This window comes from Macaca nemestrina, chromosome 3 (assembly GCF_043159975.1).
Source record: "Macaca nemestrina isolate mMacNem1 chromosome 3, mMacNem.hap1, whole genome shotgun sequence".
In the NCBI taxonomy this organism is placed as follows: domain Eukaryota; kingdom Metazoa; phylum Chordata; class Mammalia; order Primates; family Cercopithecidae; genus Macaca; species Macaca nemestrina.
Genome location: NC_092127.1, coordinates 76,645,982 through 76,665,935, shown reverse-complemented (window position 1 = coordinate 76,665,935; position 19,954 = coordinate 76,645,982). Strand labels below are relative to the sequence as shown.

Here is a 19,954-nt window from a genome sequence, read left to right as displayed (position 1 = left end):
AGGTGGGCAGATCACCTGAGGTTAGGAGTTCGAGACCAGCCTGACCAACATGGTGAAACCCCATCTGTACTAAAAATACAAAAATTAGCCGGGCATGGTGGTGGGCACCTGTAATCCCAGCTACTTGGGAGGCCGAGGCAGAAGAATCGCTTGAAGCTGGGAGGCGGAGGTTGCAGTGAGCTGAGATCATACCACTGCACTCCAGCCCGGGCAACAGAGCACGACTCTGTCTCAAAAAAAATAAAAATAATAATTAAAAAAAAAAAAAGGTTCCAGTGGCCTCTGTCACATTAAAATAACTATGAAAACACGTAAGATAAATATTTGACACTCCTAGCTGACCTATTGTCACAAGTTGGGAGGAATAGTAATGAACTGCTACAATGATATCCCTGGGTTGAAAATATAAAATTGATACAGTACATGTATAATGGCATTAAAAACAGAGTAGGCATGCTCACTTAAAAATAAGACCCTTCTCTCCTTTATTAAATATCAAAAATACAAGATTTATAACTACCAAAAAATAAGGCAGCTATACTTTCAAGTGCAGTTACTGCTTTTTGAGATTGCTGGAATGCTGAACCTACCCTCTACATCAGAATATTTGGCAATGTCTGGAGGCATTTTTAACTGTCACAACTTTGGGGTAAGGTGCCACTGGCATCTCATGGGCAGAGGCCAGGGATGCTGCTAAAGGGCACAGGACAGCCCCCCATAAGAAAGAATTATCTGGTCCAAAAACGTTAAAAATGCCAAAGTTGAGAAGTCTTACTCTACACCATCAAGACCTGTCCCTATATCATGGTAGAAATGGAAATTTCTGGAAAACTGACAAAATGAGAGATGAAGGGAAGGGAGCAATTAATGACAGCACAGGCACAAGTGCAGAAGATTGAGCAGTTCTAGATAAAAGCTAGTAGGATTTAGACTAGGAATTGTGCAAAATCAGTCAGTCATCCAACTGTAGATCTGAGAAAGAAGTTCAATTATCATCCAAATGAACAGTAAGTGAAGCCAAGGGCAATTTACATAGTGTTTATATAGCTCTCATAACTGTATGTAAAAGAAATATATCCTCAGATATACAAAACCTCAAAAGATATATCATCTATATACTCTTTTTGGGGAAAATAAATTACTTGAGACCTAGCTCCAGCTGGCCAACAACTCAAAATTAAGAAATAAAAAATAGGGAGGTCTGGGCCGCAAAACTCAGGAATCCAGTTTAAATGTATGTTGTCAGTTAGATTGTACAGTTCGTGGGTAAAACGTGGTTCTGTAATACTTCCTTCAACTATTCCTCTGCTTTGTAAGGATCTGTTGGAAGTCACATCTTTCACTTCAGTCTGGATGAACACTTAAAAAAGCAACTATTGTTGCAAGTAGTAACTAACACATTTGGGAAAAGGCTTGGAGAATTATTAAACCACAAGTTTTGTTACTGAATTTATTTTTTTTCCTAAGAGTTCCATAGAGACTGACTGGTCATTTTCTTTTTATTATGAAATAATTCCTGCATCTTTGAAATGAATATTTCCTGCATCTTCGAAATGAATATTGAGTGACTTGGGTCACAAAATATTTGAATTTTCCTGCATCTTTGAAATGAATATTGAGTGACTTCGGTCACTAAGATTTTTTTTAATTGGTAAAAATATTGCATTGATATTAATTATAATCAAGCCCTTGTCATTTTTCTTTCCAGGATGTATAAATGCTCTTTTGTTAATAATGTCTAAGAATCAATGTGGACACAAATGGTTTAAAACTTAACTACGTATATACACATAGAATATAAGCATAGAAAAAAGACTAAAGGAATATGTTAGTGATTATCTCCGGGTAGTGTATTTCTAGGTGATTTTTGTTTTCTGTTGTATACTTTCTTATATTTTGTAAATTTTCTACAAGAATGTATTATTTTTATAATAAAAAGTTGTAACCCATATATATATCAATACCTACTATGCAAACAAATGCAGAGGAAAAAGACTAGAAGAAAATGAACCAAAGGTAATCTTTCTTTCATCTGTTCATTCTTCCAATGGATACTTATTAAGCACCTATTATATCAGGTATAGGTGCAAGGCACCAGCCATGGCCAGGTGTTGAACACTGCTATCTCCAGGTGTAAACTTTTAGTGTTTTTCTTTCTTCTTTTGTGTACTTTTCAAAACTTTTAAACATAAAAACATATTTGTGAATATGTTTTTATTTATAAAATGGGGGGTCTTATAATCTTTTAAAAAATATTCTGATAAAGTTTAGAAAGGTGTTGGTATATCTGATTGTGTAGATATGTTCCAACAGATGAGCTCTGGAGACATTCACTATTATTGAAGTATACAGGTATTCTCCATACCCTGCCCCTTGTAAAATTCATTTCTTTAGAAAACAGAAATCATTCTTCTTAGAAAAAAGCTTATTTTTATTAGGATTTTATACTACCTTTTGTACACTTTTTTGAAGAACAAAATTTTTACATGTGTTTACTATGTTATTTAAATATCATAAAGTATTTTTAATAAGAGGGTTTAGAGTAATAAATATATAAAAAATATAGAACATAAAATGAGTCTGACTTTACATAAATACAAAATATTTACATCATGTCTTTTTGTGAATGAGATTTATCTTTAGATTTCTCTTTTTCACTCTTTTTCTTCTGTTTTTCTTCTGCTTGTTTTTCAAAATAATCTTTAAGGAGATGGTTCAGCTGTGGTTCATACTGGTTTGCATCTTGCAATCCATCTTTCCTTCCTTAAAAAAACATACGACATGAGACAACTATTCTTTATTTTACAGAGGTCCCAATGTCATCATGTCAGTTACTTCCCCCAGTGACAAATTCAGAACTGCTCCTGCTTGAAGCACCCCAAGCATTAACCCATAAAAGTCAGTTTGAACTTGATACGCATGAATTAAACACATTTTTATTTTACCTTCGCAGTGTTGGATCACTCGTCCCCACAGTCGATTTTTCCTCAAACAGGCTAAATTTCCCACAATCAACAAATGCCTCTTTCCTCTAGTCAATGCAACATTCATTCTTTTTTCTGAATCAATGAATCCTACTTGTCTTGTCCTTACACAGGACAGAATAATGATCTCCTTTTCAGCTCCCTGAAAAGCATCTACTGTGGACACCTGCACAGTTTTAATATCAGGATGGCCAAAGTCCACAGCACTGAGTAAATGACAAAGCTGTGGAGGAAAAGATAGCAATCATGTGGTGAGAAATTGTGAAGAACTTAAGCTTCTGAACCTGCTCAAAGCAACCACTATAATTTAACTAACAGTAAATAATTTTCATTTTTCTTTTATGACTCACATAGATTTGGCTAGTTTCTAAAATGATAGATAAATGACTAGATGACAATATTAATTACAACACAAAATCAAAAGTGATTTATCTATTGCTGCGTAACTCATTTGGATATGCTAATTTGGAGCTGATAAACTAATAATGAAACAGATCAAAAAATACTAAAAGAAAAAAGAAAAATCTAGTTAGAAGTAATTGGCTTATGTGTACATTAATATTTGGTATCTATCCTTGATTTAGTGATAAAATGTACTAATAATAAAAGAACATTTTGGATAACTGAGATTCAATCCCATCTGTCTACAAAGCATACACCATATTTTCTTTCCTCTAATTTGTTTTTTTGCATTTTTGCCCCAACAGCGGTAAACTAAATTTAATTAAACCTTGTTAGGTTTACATTTAATTACACAGAAAAAAAGCCAGACTAGAAAAAAATCAGAATGTTTCTTTTTTAATACATTAATTACAGTACCAAAAGTTTTTCAGGCACCAAACCGACTACTATAAATGTAATATCAAATGTGGTAACATGTAATTGTAATATTTAATATATGACAAATGCTGTAATACATAATACCAACCTTGTACATCTGGGATTTGTATAATGTTATCACGCCAATCATAGAGCCTACTATTCCACTTGCAATCAGTGATTGAATCAGCTTCAGTGTAAAAGTAGCTTCTGCCACATTATGAAAGCTGTTATCTCTTTCTATCTGGAGTAAGAAACAGATCCTAAATTATATTTCCCAGAAAGGCTATGGCAAAACCAAGTAAAATCATACAAACAACAACAAAATTAAACAAGGAACCTAAACCATGTTGACTCTCATCAACATTAATGTCATTTACCTGTTCTAGTCCTTTAACATTATAAAAACACAGGGTTGGTAGCCATTCCAATAAAGGGCTCCTCTCTATTTCTGTTACACCATTCATGAGGGTTCCTTTGTAAAACAGATCATTAGCAATAGCACTGATTGCAGGATGACAACGGTATTGAGTTCTCAATAGAATTGGCTTGTGACCCTAAGAAATTTAAAAGAAGAAAAGTAAGAACACATAACTTTTTTATTCTTCTATGGAAAGAACATTATGTTTTTAAAATTAAAAATATTGCTATATTATGTATGGTCTTAGGAGATGAATTACAAAAAAATGTAATTTTTTGTAATTAATTACAAAAAATAAAAATATATTTTTTAATTACTAAAAATATGTTCATATTAAATTAGAAAAATTAGAAAATATAAAAGATGTCAACTTTAGACTTATCTAGTAAGTTTGGCTCCTAACATTATGGTGGTTTTTTTTTTTTGAGATGGAGTCTCGCTCTGTTGCCCATGCTGGAGTGCAATGGCATGATCTTGGCTCACTGTAGCCTCCACCTCCTGGGTTCAAGTGATTCTTCCGCCACAGCCTCCCGAGTAGCTGGAATTACAGGCATCTGCCATCACACCTGGCTAATTTTTGTATTTTTGTAGAGACTGGGTTTCCCCATGTTGGCCAAGCTGGTCTTGAACTCAAGTGATCCACCCGCCTTGACCTCCCAAAGTGCTGGGATTACAGGTGTGAGCCATCACGCTTGGCCAACATTATGCTTTTATAATATATCTGGATTTGGTCTAACACTAAATTGAAAAGAATCTCTTAAAAAATTAGGTGTTGTAGATTCTCATTAACTTCCCTCATTGAGTAAAAGCCATTTTTCATTCTGAATCTTCAAAGAAGTTACAGATTTTATTAATGCATCATAAAATCCAAGTCCTATCTACTTTAGGGCTATTCGAGCAAAAAGTTCTGTAGTATTGTTAGAATTGAATAGCTACAAGGTGCTCTAACAATAATACATGTATAATTCAATGCAGGATTAATGACCAAATGGAGAAGAATCTTCTATGGCAAAAAAAAAATCCTAGTACTCTTTGGGGCATAAATTTGTCTACGTTTATAAGTCTAAGTCAGCAAGCACATGAAACTGCTGACAAAAGTGTCAAGTATAAAAATGCTGAAAGAAAAATAATGCTCAAGCCGGGCGCAATGGTTCAACGCCTGTAATTCCAGCACTTTGGGAGGCCAAGGTGGGTAGATCACCTGAGGTCAGGAGTTCGAGACCTGCCTGGCAAACATGGTAAAACCCCATCTCTACTAAAAATACAAAAATTAGCCAAGCATGATGGCGGGCGCCTGTAATCCCAGCTACTCGGGAGGCTGAGGTAGGAGAATCACTTGAACCCAGGAGGTGGAGGTTGCAGTGAGCTGCTCAAATGTTAGAGAAATGACTAAATTATGGTATATCCACACTACATAATACTTAGTGATCAACATATTTATGACAACAGTAATGATACAAAGCTAGTAGTAACAAGGGGAGATGATTTACTATTATGCAAAGTTTAAAAAGGCAAGATAGAAGTTATATTTATGGTATGGTTTCAACTATGTATAAATACATATATTTGATATAGGCATATAACCCTAGGATAAAAGATGGAAGGAAAAATACTAAAACATTACAGAGAGTTTTCTCTTAAGGGCAGTGAAGTTATTACAGATGTTTTTGTTTTGTTTTTACCTTTTTTCTTTCTTTTCTGAGACAGGGTCTCGCTGTTGCTTAGGCTGGCCTCAAATTCCTGGGGCTCACACGATCCTTCTGCCTCAGCTTCCTGAGTAGCTGGGACTACAGATGCCTGACACCCCACCCGAATTTATCTATTTTTTTCTTTTCTTTTCTTTCTTTTTTTTTTCTTTTTTTTCTTTTTTCTTTTTTTTTTTTTTAAGATACAGGATCCTGCTCTGCTGCCCAGGCTGGAATACAGTGGTGAGACATAGCTCATTGCAGCCTCAAACTCCTGGACTCAAATGACCCTCTCACCTCAGCCTCCCAAGCAGCTGAGATTATAGATTATAGGCACGAACCATCACACCCAGCTTGCCTTTTCTCTTGTCTGTAGTTTCTACACTTTCTATAATGAATAGTGATTACTTTTATTTCTTTTACTTTTAATAATTGTGAACTAGTTCAAATATACAGAAAGCAAAGAAATAATATTACATCCATGAACTTACCATCCAGACTTGACATTAGCCATATTAAGTCATTTTTGTTTTGGCTCTCTCTTTTGTTAGATAAAATATGACATATATAGCTAAACATCCTCCTTCATTGCTTTCCTCTACCACCTTTCCCAGAAATAACCCCAGTCCTGATTTTGTTTTGTGGACTCGTCATACATGTTTTTATATGTTTACTGTATTGGTATGAATCTATAAATAATATATATTATGTGCTTTTGAAATTCTCATAAATGGCATTTTATTATAATTATCCCTTTGTGCTTTGCTTCTTTCAATATCCACTATATTTCTGAGAAGTATCCATATGGATCTAGCTCATTCATAATAACTGTTTTTTTATTCTACTCTATGACTAACTCACTTTTTTGTCCATCTCTTATTTGCCGTTTTAGAATTCCCCCAAATTAAAAAAAACCCACTTCATATTTTAAAAGGCATTGACAATAGGTACACGAAAAAGGGCAGAACAGTATGCAGAGTACACTACCATTTGTTAAAATGGGGAGGGAAAATGCTCTATATTTGCTTACAGGCATAAAATATCACAAGAAAGGTACAAGAAAGTGATGACAGTTTCTTTGAAGGAGAGAGAATGAATGATTGGGGGACAGGAGGAGAAGTCTTCACTATCTCCATGTTTTTTGGTTCCACTTGAGTTTTGAACCATATGACCATATCACCTATTCAAAAATGTTTTAAGAATTTAAATAACTTTTTATTTTAAAAATTTTTTTGGTAGAGGCAGGATCTTACTCTGGTGCCAGAGCTGGTGTCAAACTTGTGGCCTTAAGTGATACTCCCACCTCAGTCTCCCAAAGTGCTGGGAGTTACAGGCCGGAGCCACCATGCCCAGCCCTTTTTTAAGATAATTTTTTTTTTTAGTTAAGATTTTTTTTTACAAAGCCATTGAAAATGTCTGATACAAAAGAGGTTGGACACTGACTTGTCACAGATGAGGTGGAAAGTTTTGCAATTAAATTGCAATTAACAGCTCAAGACAACTGAAAGCTTCCTTCTTCATAAAACGGAATACAATTCAACTCAAAATTCAATGCAACTTGACAGTTAGAAAGTCCAGCAAGAGGAGGTAACCGCTTGAGCTAACTCCGACCCGCAATGCAACTTGAAATTCAATCTAAGGGGGAACTTCTTAATTAAGGTAGAATAAAGCTGCCTTATAGAATCCATTCTCCAATATATAAAGGTACAAAAAATACAAAAACAGCAGCAATGATAATGCAGCAATTATGCAACAAAGAAAGGTTTACAGCCAACCAAATGCCATAAACTTTAAAAAGTACTTGTCATCAAGAAAGAAAAAAGATTCTGGGGTGGAAGGGGAAAAAGCAGCACAGTGAGCCAGAATTCATATGATGGCAATGGTTCCTAAGAATAATGAAAAAGGGAAAGTGAACTTGGCAGTTTTTACTAGAATTGAAGGCTCAAGAACTGTGTCCCTTTCCCGGGGATACTCTTGGGCCTCAGCTGTCCTATCACTTTGATGGGACATCACCATAATTCCAGGGTACTGAGAAAACAGAGAATACAAATCTGAGAGAGTATCTGATATCCAAGCATGAACACCAGAAAATGAAACAAGAATGGCAACTATACAAACATAGTGTTTATATAGTTGTATAGTTTGTATAGAAACAGTGTTCTCTCTTTCTCTCTCTGCCATGTAAGGACACAGCAAGAAGGTAGCATCTACAAGCCAATGACCAATGGAATAGAATAGAAAGTCCAGAAATAAACCCTTGTGTATGTGCTCAACTGATTTTTGATGAGGGTTCCAAGACAATTACATGGGAAAAAAGGAGAGTCTTTTCCACACATTGGGAAAATGATATATCCACATGCAAAAGAATGAAATTGGACCCTTATACCATATACAAAAATTAACTCAAAATGGATCAAAGACCTCAACATAAGAGCTAAAATTGGGCCGGGCGCGGTGGCTCAAGCCTGTAATCCCAGCACTTTGGGAGGCCGAGACGGGTGGATCACGAGGTCAGGAGATCGAGACCATCCTGGCTAACACGGTGAAACCCCATCTCTACTAAAATATACAAAAAAAAAAAAAAAACTAGCTGGGCAAGGTGGCGGGCGCCTGTAGTCCCAGCTACTCAGGAGGCTGAGGCAGGAGAATGGCGTAAACCCGGGAGGTGGAGCTTGCAGTGAGCTGAGATCCGGCCACTGCACCCCAGCCTGGGCGACAGAGCAAGACTCCGTCTCAAAAAAAAAAAAAAAAGAGCTAAAATTATAAAATTCTTAGAAGAAAATATTGGGGAGAATTTTCATGACATTGGATTTGGCAACAATTTCATAGATATAACACTAAAAGCACAAGCAACAGAATTTTTAAAAATAGGTAAATTGAACTTCATCAAACTAAGAACTCTTGTGCATCAAAAAACACTATTAGGAAAGTGAAAAGACAACCAACAAAATGGAAAAAAAGTTGCAAAGCATATATTTGAAAAGAGACTAATTTCTAGAATATATTAAAAAAAAAAAAACCTATAATGCAACAACAAAAAAACCAAAACAACCCAATTAAAAAATAGGCAAAGGACTTGAATAGGCATTTCTTCAAAGAGGATATAAAAATGGCCAATAAGCTCATGAAAAGAAGCTCAAGATTATTAGTCTTTAGGGAAACCACAATAAGATACCCCTTCACATCCATTAGGATGGCTATGATACTCAAAAACCAACAAGAAGTATTGGTGAGAATGTGGATAAATCAGAACCCTTGTGCAACTGCTGTTGGGAGAGTAAAATGATGCAGCTACTATAGAAAAAAGTTTGGTGGTTCCTCAAAAATTTAAACATACAATTATCATATGACCCAACAATTATACTTCTGGGTATGTACTGAACTGAAAGCAGGGATTTGAACAAGAGATTATTCACAAGAGCCAAAAGGTGAAAACAACCCAACTATCTATCAACAGAAATGTAGTACATACATGCAATGGAATATTATTTAGCCTTATAAAGGAATGAAATTCTGATACATGCTACAACAAGGATGAACTCTGAACACATTATGCTAAGTAAATCAGACAGATGTAAAATGACAAATACTGTATGACTCTACTCAAAGGAGGCACCTAGAATAGGCAAATTCATAGAGCTAGAAAATAGAACAGAGGTTACTAGGGGCTGAGGGAAGAGGAAATGGGAAATTATTGCTTAATGGTTCAAAGTTTCTGTTTGGGATAATGAAAAAATTCTGGAAATGGACAAGTGATGGTTGTACAACATTATGAATGTACTTTAAAGTAATAATAATATAGTACCGATACATGCTACAACATAAATGAACCTCAAAAAATGAAAGAAGAGAGACACAAAATGTCTCATATTGTATGATTCCATTTATATAAAATATCCAGAATAAATAAATCCATACAGAGAGAAAACAGGCTGGTGTCTGCCAGAAGCTGTAGGGAAGAGGAAATGGGCAGTTAACTGCTAAATGGGTATGGATTTTATTTTGAAGTGATGAAAACATTTTGAAACCAGACAGAGGTAGTGGTTACACAAGAAACTGTGAATGTACTAAATGCTACTAGACTGTTCACTTTAAAATAGTTTCTGCTATATAAACCACATGCTGTAAAGAAAAAAAAAATTTTTTTAAGAAATTTAAAAAATAGTTTTATGCTAGATGAATGCAATGGTTTGAACGTGTCCCTCAAATTTCCTGTGTTGGAAACTTCATCCCCATGCAACAGTGTTGAGAGGTGGGACTTTCAAAAGGTGATTAGGCCATGAGGATTCTTTGTAATCCTCACAGATTAATGCCATTATCACATGAGTGGGTTCCTCATAAAAAGATGGATTTGTGAATGGATTAATGCCATTCCTGGTATATGTGTGTGGGTTAATGGATTAATGCCATTATCACATGAGTGGCTTCCTCATAAAAGGATGAGTTTGGCCTCTCCCACTCTCTTGCTCTTCTGCCCGCCACCACAGGATGACAATGAAGCAAGAAAGTCCCTGCCAAATGCAGGTCCCTAGGTCTTAGACATCTCAGCCTCTGAAACTATAAGAAATAAATCTCTGTTCTTCATACATTACCCAGTCTCAGGTTGTTCTGTTATACTAGCACAAAATAGACTAAGACAGTAAATTCCACCCCAATTAAAAAATGTTAATAATTAATTTAAAAATTATTTACAATGTGAAGTAGTGCTCCATGTAGATAATAGAGACATTACAGGTTTTTTTGGTTTTAGAGCAAAAGCTATATACTCCTACCCACTACTCAAGTAAATAGGGAAACATTTCTTTTTATAAAAGGTACTGGCCGGGCGCGGTGGCTCAAGCCTGTAATCCCAGCATTTTGGGAGGCCGAGGCGGGCGGATCACGAGGTCAGGAGATCAAGACCATCCTGGCTAACACGGTGAAACCCCGTCTCTACTAAAAGATACAAAAAACTAGCCGGGCGAGGTGGCAGGCGCCTGTAAGTCCCAGCTACTGGGGAGGCTGAGGCAGAAGAATGGCGTAAACCCGGGAGGCGGAGCTTGCGGTGAGCTGAGATCCGGCCACTGCACTCCAGCCTGGGCGACAGAGTGAGACTCCGTCTCAAAAAAAAAAAAAAAAAAAAAAAAAAAGGTACTTAAATTGCAGGGTTCCACTTGTATTTAAGATTAATATTTTCCAGACAACTCCAATTATACATTATTTTAAGGCAGGACTAAATCTTCTAATATTTTCATTCTCTACCAACACATACACACAATGTAGAATCAATAAATGATAATTCTGTAAGAATTTAGCAGTATGTACCATTAAGCAAAGTCGATCAAAAAGAGTTTGTTCCAATCCATTTTCATGAGCTGCATCAGAACCCTGAATAGTAGGAGGTAGCTGTTTGGGATCTCCAACAAGAATCAGCTTTTCACACTCGAACCTAAAACAGAATTTCAAAAATTAATCTAAGCAATTAAAAAGAGTGCATTAACATCATTTATTACACTGTTTGCCAAAATTGTACTTCGAAATATTCAAATGCCATGAAATATCCTGAGTACTAATAAAGCTTAGTAGTTCTATTAAGCACATTAAAGGCTTTGAAAAGTTACGCAATAAAGAATCCTTTATATAATTTAGTTACCCTCCCCGCACATAAAAGCTAGTAGGTGCCCCTTGCCTCTGCATGGAATTAATATTTCACAGAGCATATTTGGGAAATGCTAGTTTTTAGAATCCATAAACTCTTAAAATTAAAGTCTTTCTTAGGAGTCATTTAGCTTAAACCGTTGTCTTAGAAATTAAGTAAATTGGGTTCTCAGGGGCTAAATGTTCTCCTAAATAGGAGTAGGATATAGTGGGGAAAAATCAAAGTTTTATAAACAAACCTATATCTAAATCTCAACTCCATTATATTTTAGATACCCAGCAGGTTATTTAATCCTTTCATGCTTCAGTATTATTATTTTTTCTTTTTTCTTTTCTTTTTTTTGAGACGGGGTTTCACTCTGTGTCACCCAGGCTAGACTGCAGTCGTGCGATCCCTGCTCACTGAAGCCTTGACCTCCTGGGCTCAAGCAATCCTCCCACCTCAGCCTCCCAAGTTGCTGGGACTTTAGGCACACACTACCATGCCCAGCTAATTTTGTATTTTCTGTAGAAATGGGGATTTGCCATGTTGCCCAAGCTGGTCTCAAACTCCTAGACTCAAACAATCCAGCTGCCTCAGCCTCATAAAGTGCTAGGATTACAGGTGCTACCCCAGGAAAATAATATTTTAGGTTACCTTGCAATGGGAAGGAGAGAGGCCGGTTCGGTTATCTGACTACACTCATCCAACACAACTACAGGAAATTTAAGATCATTCATGCATGGGAATGGGCAGGCTGCACAGGTAACTCCAACTACTCGAACCTTTATTACAACAAAAATGTTATTAATTAACAACTATTAAAAGAAAATAAGAGAATGTATTTACCAAAGAACTTGTAGGCTAAAATTAGAGAGTGAGCTAGTCCTAATTTAATTCCTAGCCATCAGAAATCTTAGGTCATCATATCTCCATATTTTTATTATTCCTACATGCAAAATGGAAATCAACAAATGTAGGTTACTTAAGCCACAAGCCCATTAACAAGAACAAATAAAAGACATATTTTGATATTCAGAAGGGAAGTATCACAATATCAAGCATTTGTAAAATATCAAGGATGACGCACATATTTTATTGTCTAGATGAGGTTAGACAACATACATTATATCAACACAGGCCAAAGTTCTTCACAAAAAACATTGAATATGTTAACGAAATATTCTTTGCTTAACCTTCAAGCACATTAGTTTTTATTTATTTAAAAATGTAAAGATGACTAATTTTAAACAACAGTAAATAAAATGTACTCGTAGCCTGTGAATATATTTGAATCTTGTAAGTTACACATTATAGCAACATGGCATTACTCTGAAGGCAAAAAGCTTCATAAAAGCTGATTTTTAATCTCGAAAGTTAAATGTAAACAATAGGGAAATCTATGAATTTTCTAAATCGATGTAGTCATTGACCTAGTAGCCTGCTATCTATACACATATGTGTACATACACATATACACACGTATGTTTGTGTACATATACATATGTGTGTATAAACACAAACACATACACATACATGTACATATACATATACAGTCATGTGCCACATAACAATGTGATGTTTCGGTCAATGATGGACCAGATATATGATGATGGTCTCATAAAATTATAATGGAGCTGAAAAATTCCCAGCCCCTAGTGACATCACAACTGTCACAGCACAATGCATTATGCATGTGTTTATGGTGATCCTGGTGTAAACAAACCTACTGTACTGCCAGTCATATAAAACTATAGCACATACAATTATGTACAGTTCATACTTGATAATAAATGACTATTTTAGTGGTTTATACATTTACTATAGCACACTTTTATTATTATTTTAGAATGTACTCCTACTTATTTTTTTAAAAAAAAGTTGTCTATAAAACAGTTTCAGGGACGTCCTTCAGGAGGTATCCAGAAGAAGGTATTGTTATCATAAGCCCTGACAGCCCCATGTGTCCTATTGCCCCTAAAAACTTTCTAGTGGGACAAGATGTAGAGGGGGAAGACAGTGATACTGCTGATCCTGACCCTGGGTAGGCCTAGAATAATGTGTGTATTTGTATCTTAGTTTTAAACAATAAAAGAAAAAAACAGTTTTAAAGATAAAAAAAGAAAAATTTTAAATAAAGCTTATGGAATATTTTTGTATATACAAAATGTTTGTGTTTCAAGCTGCGTTATTACAAAAGAATCAGTTTTTTAAAATTTTAAAGTTTATAAAGTAAAAATATTATAATAAGCTAATTTATTATTGAAGAAAGAAAACATTTTTAAATAAATTTGGGGTAGCTTAACTGTACAGTGTTTACAAAGTCTACAGTAGGCCAGGCGTGGTGGCTCACACCTGTAATCCCAGCACTTTGGGAGGCTGAAGCAGGTGGATCGCTGAAGGTCAGGGGTTTGAGACCAGCCTGGCCAACATGGTGAAACCCCATCTCTAATAAAAATGCAAAACTTAGCCGGGCATGGTGGCAGGTGTCTGTAATCCCAGCTACTCGGGAGGCTGAGGCAGAAGAATCGCTTGAACCCGGGAAGCGGAGGTTGCAGTGAGCTGAGATCGCAGACTGCACTCCAGCCTGGACAGAGCAAGATTCTGTCTCAAAAAAATCAAAACTTGTTTTTAAGTCTACAGTAGTGTACAGCAGTGTCCTAGGCCTCCACATTCACTCACCACTCACTCACTGACTCAACCACAGTGACTTCCAGTCCTGCAAGCTCTATTCATGGTAATTTAACTATAAAGTTAACCATTAAAAAGCTATAATATACATAGTTTTCTGAGGACTTCTAGAACCAAAACTTTGTGGTTATTATTTCCAATTTCTCCTTCCCTCCCTCCCTATACAGGTGTACCATTTTAAATCTTTTATACCATATTTTCACAGTACATTTTCTGTTTAGATACAGATATACCATTGTGTTACAATTAATTGCCTACAGTATACAGTACAGTAACATGCTGTACAGATTTGTAGCTGAGGAGCAACAGGCTATACGATGCGGCTTAGGTGTGTAGTAGGCTATACCATCTAGGTTTGTGTAAGTACACTATGACGTTCACACAATGACAAAACTGTAAAACAATACATTTCTCAGAATGTAATTCCATTGTTAAATGATATATGATTGTACTTATTCTCTTCTAACAATCTGAAGATCTATAAAATTATACTTCTTGATAGCAAGGGCAGTTCATACCAACTGACCATATCTTTTTTCAACAAAGTGACAAAAAATATACTTTACAAATTAAATATTGCCTCCACAGATCCTACAAAACAAGAAAACATTACAACTGCCTTATTTTCTTTAATAATAAATAATACTCACCACACACAATAGCCCTGTATCAGTTAGGTTTTCTTCTTTTGTTAAAAACAAAAACAAAAATCTTAAAGCCATATTTATATCAGAAATTCCACGGTATTTAAACATTCAGTGCTTTAAAAATGATCAAGCTTCAGTGCCACTCTGAAATATTATTCATTTTATTTAATTTCTGGCAACTGTATCTACAAAACAATCTTAGAATGAGAACTCTAAAGTTCTGTGTCAGGAAGTTTTTAAATTTAAAGAAATGTCTAATACAAAGACCTAAAGTTTTAAGTTTTCTTTAAAAAATTATATTATCTTTTAATTTATTATTACGTTGCTGAGATTCTAACAGCAGAAAAGATTTTGTTACTGACCTAACAAGTATTAATTAACTATGAAGCATTTTTAAAAATTAGTTTTATTGTGAAGACATGTCACTTTAGAAATGAGTCAGGTCTTCTGGGTGTGGTGGCTCATGCCTGTAATCCCAGCACTTTGGGAGGCGGAGGTGGGAGGATCACTTAAGGTCAGGAGTTTGAGACTAGCCTGGCCAACATTGTGAAACCCCCCGTCTCTACTAAAAATACAAAAATTAGCCAGGTGTGGTGGCACGTGCCTGTAGTCCCAGCTACTCAGGATGCTGAGGCAAGAGAATTGCTTGAACCCAGGAGGTGGAGGTTGCAGTGAGCTGAGACTGTGCCACTGCACTCCAGCCTGCAGCCTGGGCGACAGAGTGACTCTGGCTCAAAAAAAAAAAAAAAAAAAAAAAGGTGTCAGGTCTGAATGCCTGACTGGACCTTAGAAATATGTCAGAGAAAACATCTAAAAAAATAATTCCTCTAAAATAGTTTTCATTTGTGAATAGGTGATACCAATGAGCAATAGATCATGGTAACTGAGCTTTCATTCAGAAAATCAGCCAAGAAATCGTTAACAATGATACATTATTCTTATGTATCATTGTTATGTTGGGTTAGTAAAGTGGTAAGTAGTTTAAATAAATGACTAATTTGTATTAATTGAACACAGCCAAACTAAGCCTTTCTGGATTTGGTTAAGAAGAGAGTACAGAGTTAACTCTAAAATTCAAATAACAGAAAGTTAGTCTGAAGTTTTCTGAGGACTTCCAGAACCAAAACTTGTTACAGATTTAGTTATTATTTCCAGTTTCTCCTTCCTGCTCTAGGAAATTATTATTACATATCCACACCCTTTGCCATGTTACTTGGCAGTGCTTCCCACCAGAGAAGTAGGGGAGTATATTTCCTTGCCTCACTGATGTTAGGCTTGGCCATGTGACCTGTTACAGCAAATGGAATGTCAGCAGACATAATATGAACTGAAGCCTTAAATGTGTTTCTGTGATCTGTCCTGCCCTCTTGCACTTCTGCCATCTGTTCATGCCATAGCAACTGTTCTCAGAATGAGAGACTTGATCCGTAGCCTCAGGCCAAGCGACACCACTTGACCTGTAGAGTCATAAGCTGTTGTCTTAAAGTACTAAGACTGAGTTTGTCAACCCTCATTATTTCAGCAATAGCTGATTAATACAGGGTGCCAAGTAGACTGATTTTCTCAACTCTCTAGCAGAAAGTTGCCAATGTGCAAGTGGCCCAAGAAGCCAACAACTTTCTTTTACTCCATCCCCATTGCTTTTCCCCATGCTCTCCTTTCACAGGAGGAAGCTGCTGATTGATTTCTCTCTTCCAACAGCTGATGCCCAGGCTTCCCTGGATCAAAACTTGATAAAGAAGATGGTGCTACCTGTTACAGCCTGGAATCTTGTGTGCTTAGTCTTGGCTCCCAATACCTGGAAGCTAGTATCTGAGCCTCCTGGATTTTTGGATATATACAAACACTAAAGGTCTTGGCTTTCTTGGAGAGCATGAGCGACAAATTTCATTTGGATATTTTGCTCAGGGTCAGACCCTCTCCATCACTGTTTCTCCTAGAATATAACCAATTTCATTTAACTTGCAAGGAATCTATTCCCACCTCTATACTTTCCTCTTCAAGCCTATAAAAAGAAAGTAAACAGGGAGAAGGAGAAAGGATGACTCAGTCATGGTGAGTTGGATCTATTCACGAATTTGAAGAATGCTTTGAAGCAAACATAAAATATACACTGGGTAGACTATATCCAAGGATCCACATGCATGCACCTCAGTAGAATCTAAACTATCATGGCAGTTTGTTTTATTTAAAGGAAATATTATTTCATCAACAGAAACAAGAGAATCTGAATGGTATACATAAATCAAGAAACAAACTGAAGCTACTTCTTACCTGCTTCAGCAGGGTTCTATTTGTCCCCAGTTTATGCTGCTCAATGCTTTTTCTCACACAGACTCTTTCCGTAGGAGTCAGGTCTTCTTTCATTAGTGCATGTAGTTCTTTTAACTGTTCACTTTCATTTTCTGAGCCAGCATGCAGGCTAAATAATTATATTAAAAACACTCCTCTTTATTTCATTTTTCGTAACATCACAGTAAAGCAAAATACGAATTTTCTAAGTTAACCAAGAAAAGATAAGCCTTTCTCCATTCTTCAAAAATCAAATTTAAGGTAAGAGTCATATAAAAGTACCATACTTCCCTCTGACCATTCTGTGACTTCTGGAATTTTGCATTCTTACCTATAAGGTAAAATTGGTTTGGCAATCTTCCTAACACTCCCAACTCTGATAAAGTTTTCAAATCCAAGACTGAGAAGCCTTTAAATAAGAAAACAATATAGATTCTGATTATTTAGGAAACAGAATACAAAATAAAGTTTTATATAATAACTGTGTTATTACAACTAATTTTGTGTAACAGTATATTTTAGTTATAAAATTTAATGTGAAATACCTAAACTCAAAGTAAACGCAATGTAGTTGGTTTTTTAAATATAATGCATTTTCTAGAGAATTAAAAAATATGCATTATTCCATCTTGAAGGCTCATTAAATGTTCATAAAAAGCCAATGTTAGTATTTATCACAAATAAAATTGCCTCTAAAGACACAATATAGAAAGCAATAGCTACCATATACTTAGCACCAAGATTTGTTAGGAAGAGCCTCTTTACATATGTCACATTGTTTAACACTCACTACAGCTCTAGATGACATCTCCTCTTAGAGATGAGGACACAAGCTCAGAGGTGAGGTATCATGATTCAAACCCAGGCAACTCTGTCTACATCCAAAGGTAATGACTGGTCCTCTACATACATTACCCCTTAGTTAGGGCTTTGTGAGGAATGACCCCTCACCTACACTTTCCTTTTATATCTTACAGCTCTAGCACTATGCTGGGAACACAGCTGGAACTCAGTGAATACTCAACTTTCTAAAACTTCTACCACCTCAAAATGGGAACGTAAAGACCTGGAGAACTAAACTATAGATCTCTAAAAACAATTTTCCAAAATAATTACGAAACAAATTAGTATCAATATATGAATAGATTTCAATTTTCACATTTTTCATAGTCTTCAGCTTGAAGAATAATAGCAACTTAACGGGCTGAAATACTAGCTTACGATTTTTTTTTCAATGCAAGTTTGGTTAAATCTATAATAACAAAGTACTATTGTCTCCTCAAAGTACTATTCACCCCATGCTCTTTCATTTCTTCTCAAGAAACTGTTCTATCCACTACAATAGGAAAACAAGGTCTGTTCAAGCACACAATGAAAAGGTTATTTCAGTGTGAAGAAATGTATGAAACCAGACTATAAGCAGTTGAGGCATAGATCCTAATTAGAGATTCACATTTCTCAGGTCCTTATCAGAGATTTAAGCATTAAAGAATCTCTTTTATAAGTTTCCTGTTAACTTTTAGTATTGAGTACTTACCTTCCCTCCTCATTCTAACTTCTTGTTTTTTTGTTTGTTTGTTTGTTTTTAATATTGTTTTGTTTTCTAACAGTCTACAGTTAAATTTTCATCTTGGGCTAAGCAATCTAAAGTTCCTTCCTGTGTAGTCTCCAGGTAACTCTTCATTGTCTTTATTAAAAACAAACAAACACACACAACGTCCTCAGCCACTCTTTTAAATTGCTTATAAGAGTGTATACTGGAAGAATCTTTCTGAAGGGAAATTTTGAAAAGTATATTTAGAAGCTTAAAAGTTTTCATATCTTTTATTCTAGGCTTAGGATTATTTTCCTAAGGAAAGAATCAGAAATGGATACAGAGTTTTATGTTTAAGGATCTTTGTCATAATATAATTCATACTGGCAAGAATTTGGAAATAATTTACTGATCAAAAATTGCTTAAAGTATGGCATAAGAAAATCATTGAATATAATAGAGTTATAAAAAATTATGTTTTCTAAGATTTTTTTTTTAGTCACCCAGGTTGAAGTGCAGTGGTGTGATCTTGGCACACTGCAACCTCCACCTCCCGGGTTCAAGTGATTCTTGTGCCTCAGCTGCCCGAGTAGCTGGAATTACAGGCATGTCCCACCATTCCCAGCTAATTTTTATATTTTTGGTAGAGATGGGGATTCACCATGTTCGCCAGGCTAGTCTTGAACTCTTGGCCACAAGTGATCTGCTCACTTCAGCCTCCCAAAGTATTGGGAATACAGGCATGAGCCAACTTTTTAAGTAAAAAAAGCAGGACACAAACAACACATACTATTGAGTCTCAAATTTGGAAAACAAAATGTATGAGTGTGTATTTAAAAATCTGTAAATAAATATAATAAAACATCTGTGTAGTCTGCATATGTTCTACCATAAACATTCACTTGTATAATTATGAAAATTAATTTTTAAAATGCCTAGGCTTAGAAATAATGACTGTTTCTCCTAACCAAACTGCCATTTATGTTAAAATTCAGATCATTAAACATTGGAATATTGGTGAAATATTGTAATATTCTTTGCATTTTTAATAAAGTCTTATGCAATCACAAAAATTACCTTCAAAACAGATTATTGTCTTCTTTGCATTCCTCTTATTGAAATAAAAAACATAATATACTTAAATTGTTAAGCCATTTTACTATGATGTGTTCATATAGGCAGATGAACAAGAGACTAATCTATAACTACTGATTCTGGAATTTGATTCTAGCCTACTTCTTTTTATTTATTTATTTATTTATTT

At 35.4% G+C, this 19,954-nt stretch overlaps 1 protein-coding gene across 9 annotated transcripts in view; it reads right to left on the bottom strand.

Moving 5' to 3' along the window:
• Positions 1-2,429: 2,429 nt before the first annotated feature.
• LOC105486227 (zinc finger GRF-type containing 1) overlaps positions 2,430-19,954 on the bottom strand; it is an 84,471-nt gene continuing 66,946 nt past the window's right edge. For 6 of the 9 annotated variants that reach the window (XM_011748967.3, XM_011748964.3, XM_071093178.1 and 3 more), the window contains 8 exons: positions 17,488-17,565; positions 17,139-17,286; positions 12,184-12,311; positions 11,214-11,337; positions 4,184-4,360; positions 3,913-4,047; positions 2,946-3,207; positions 2,430-2,763 (listed from right to left, as the gene is read on the bottom strand). In XM_011748967.3, coding sequence (XP_011747269.2) covers positions 2,606-2,763; positions 2,946-3,207; positions 3,913-4,047; positions 4,184-4,360; positions 11,214-11,337; positions 12,184-12,311; positions 17,139-17,286; positions 17,488-17,565 — 1,210 coding nt within the window. In that variant the 3' untranslated portion in view covers positions 2,430-2,605. Of the gene's footprint in view, positions 2,764-2,945; positions 3,208-3,912; positions 4,048-4,183; positions 4,361-11,213; positions 11,338-12,183; positions 12,312-17,138; positions 17,287-17,487; positions 17,566-19,954 lie in introns of those variants that run through there. The other 3 variants (XM_011748965.3, XM_011748966.3, XR_011621078.1) reach the window with 2 other exon arrangements.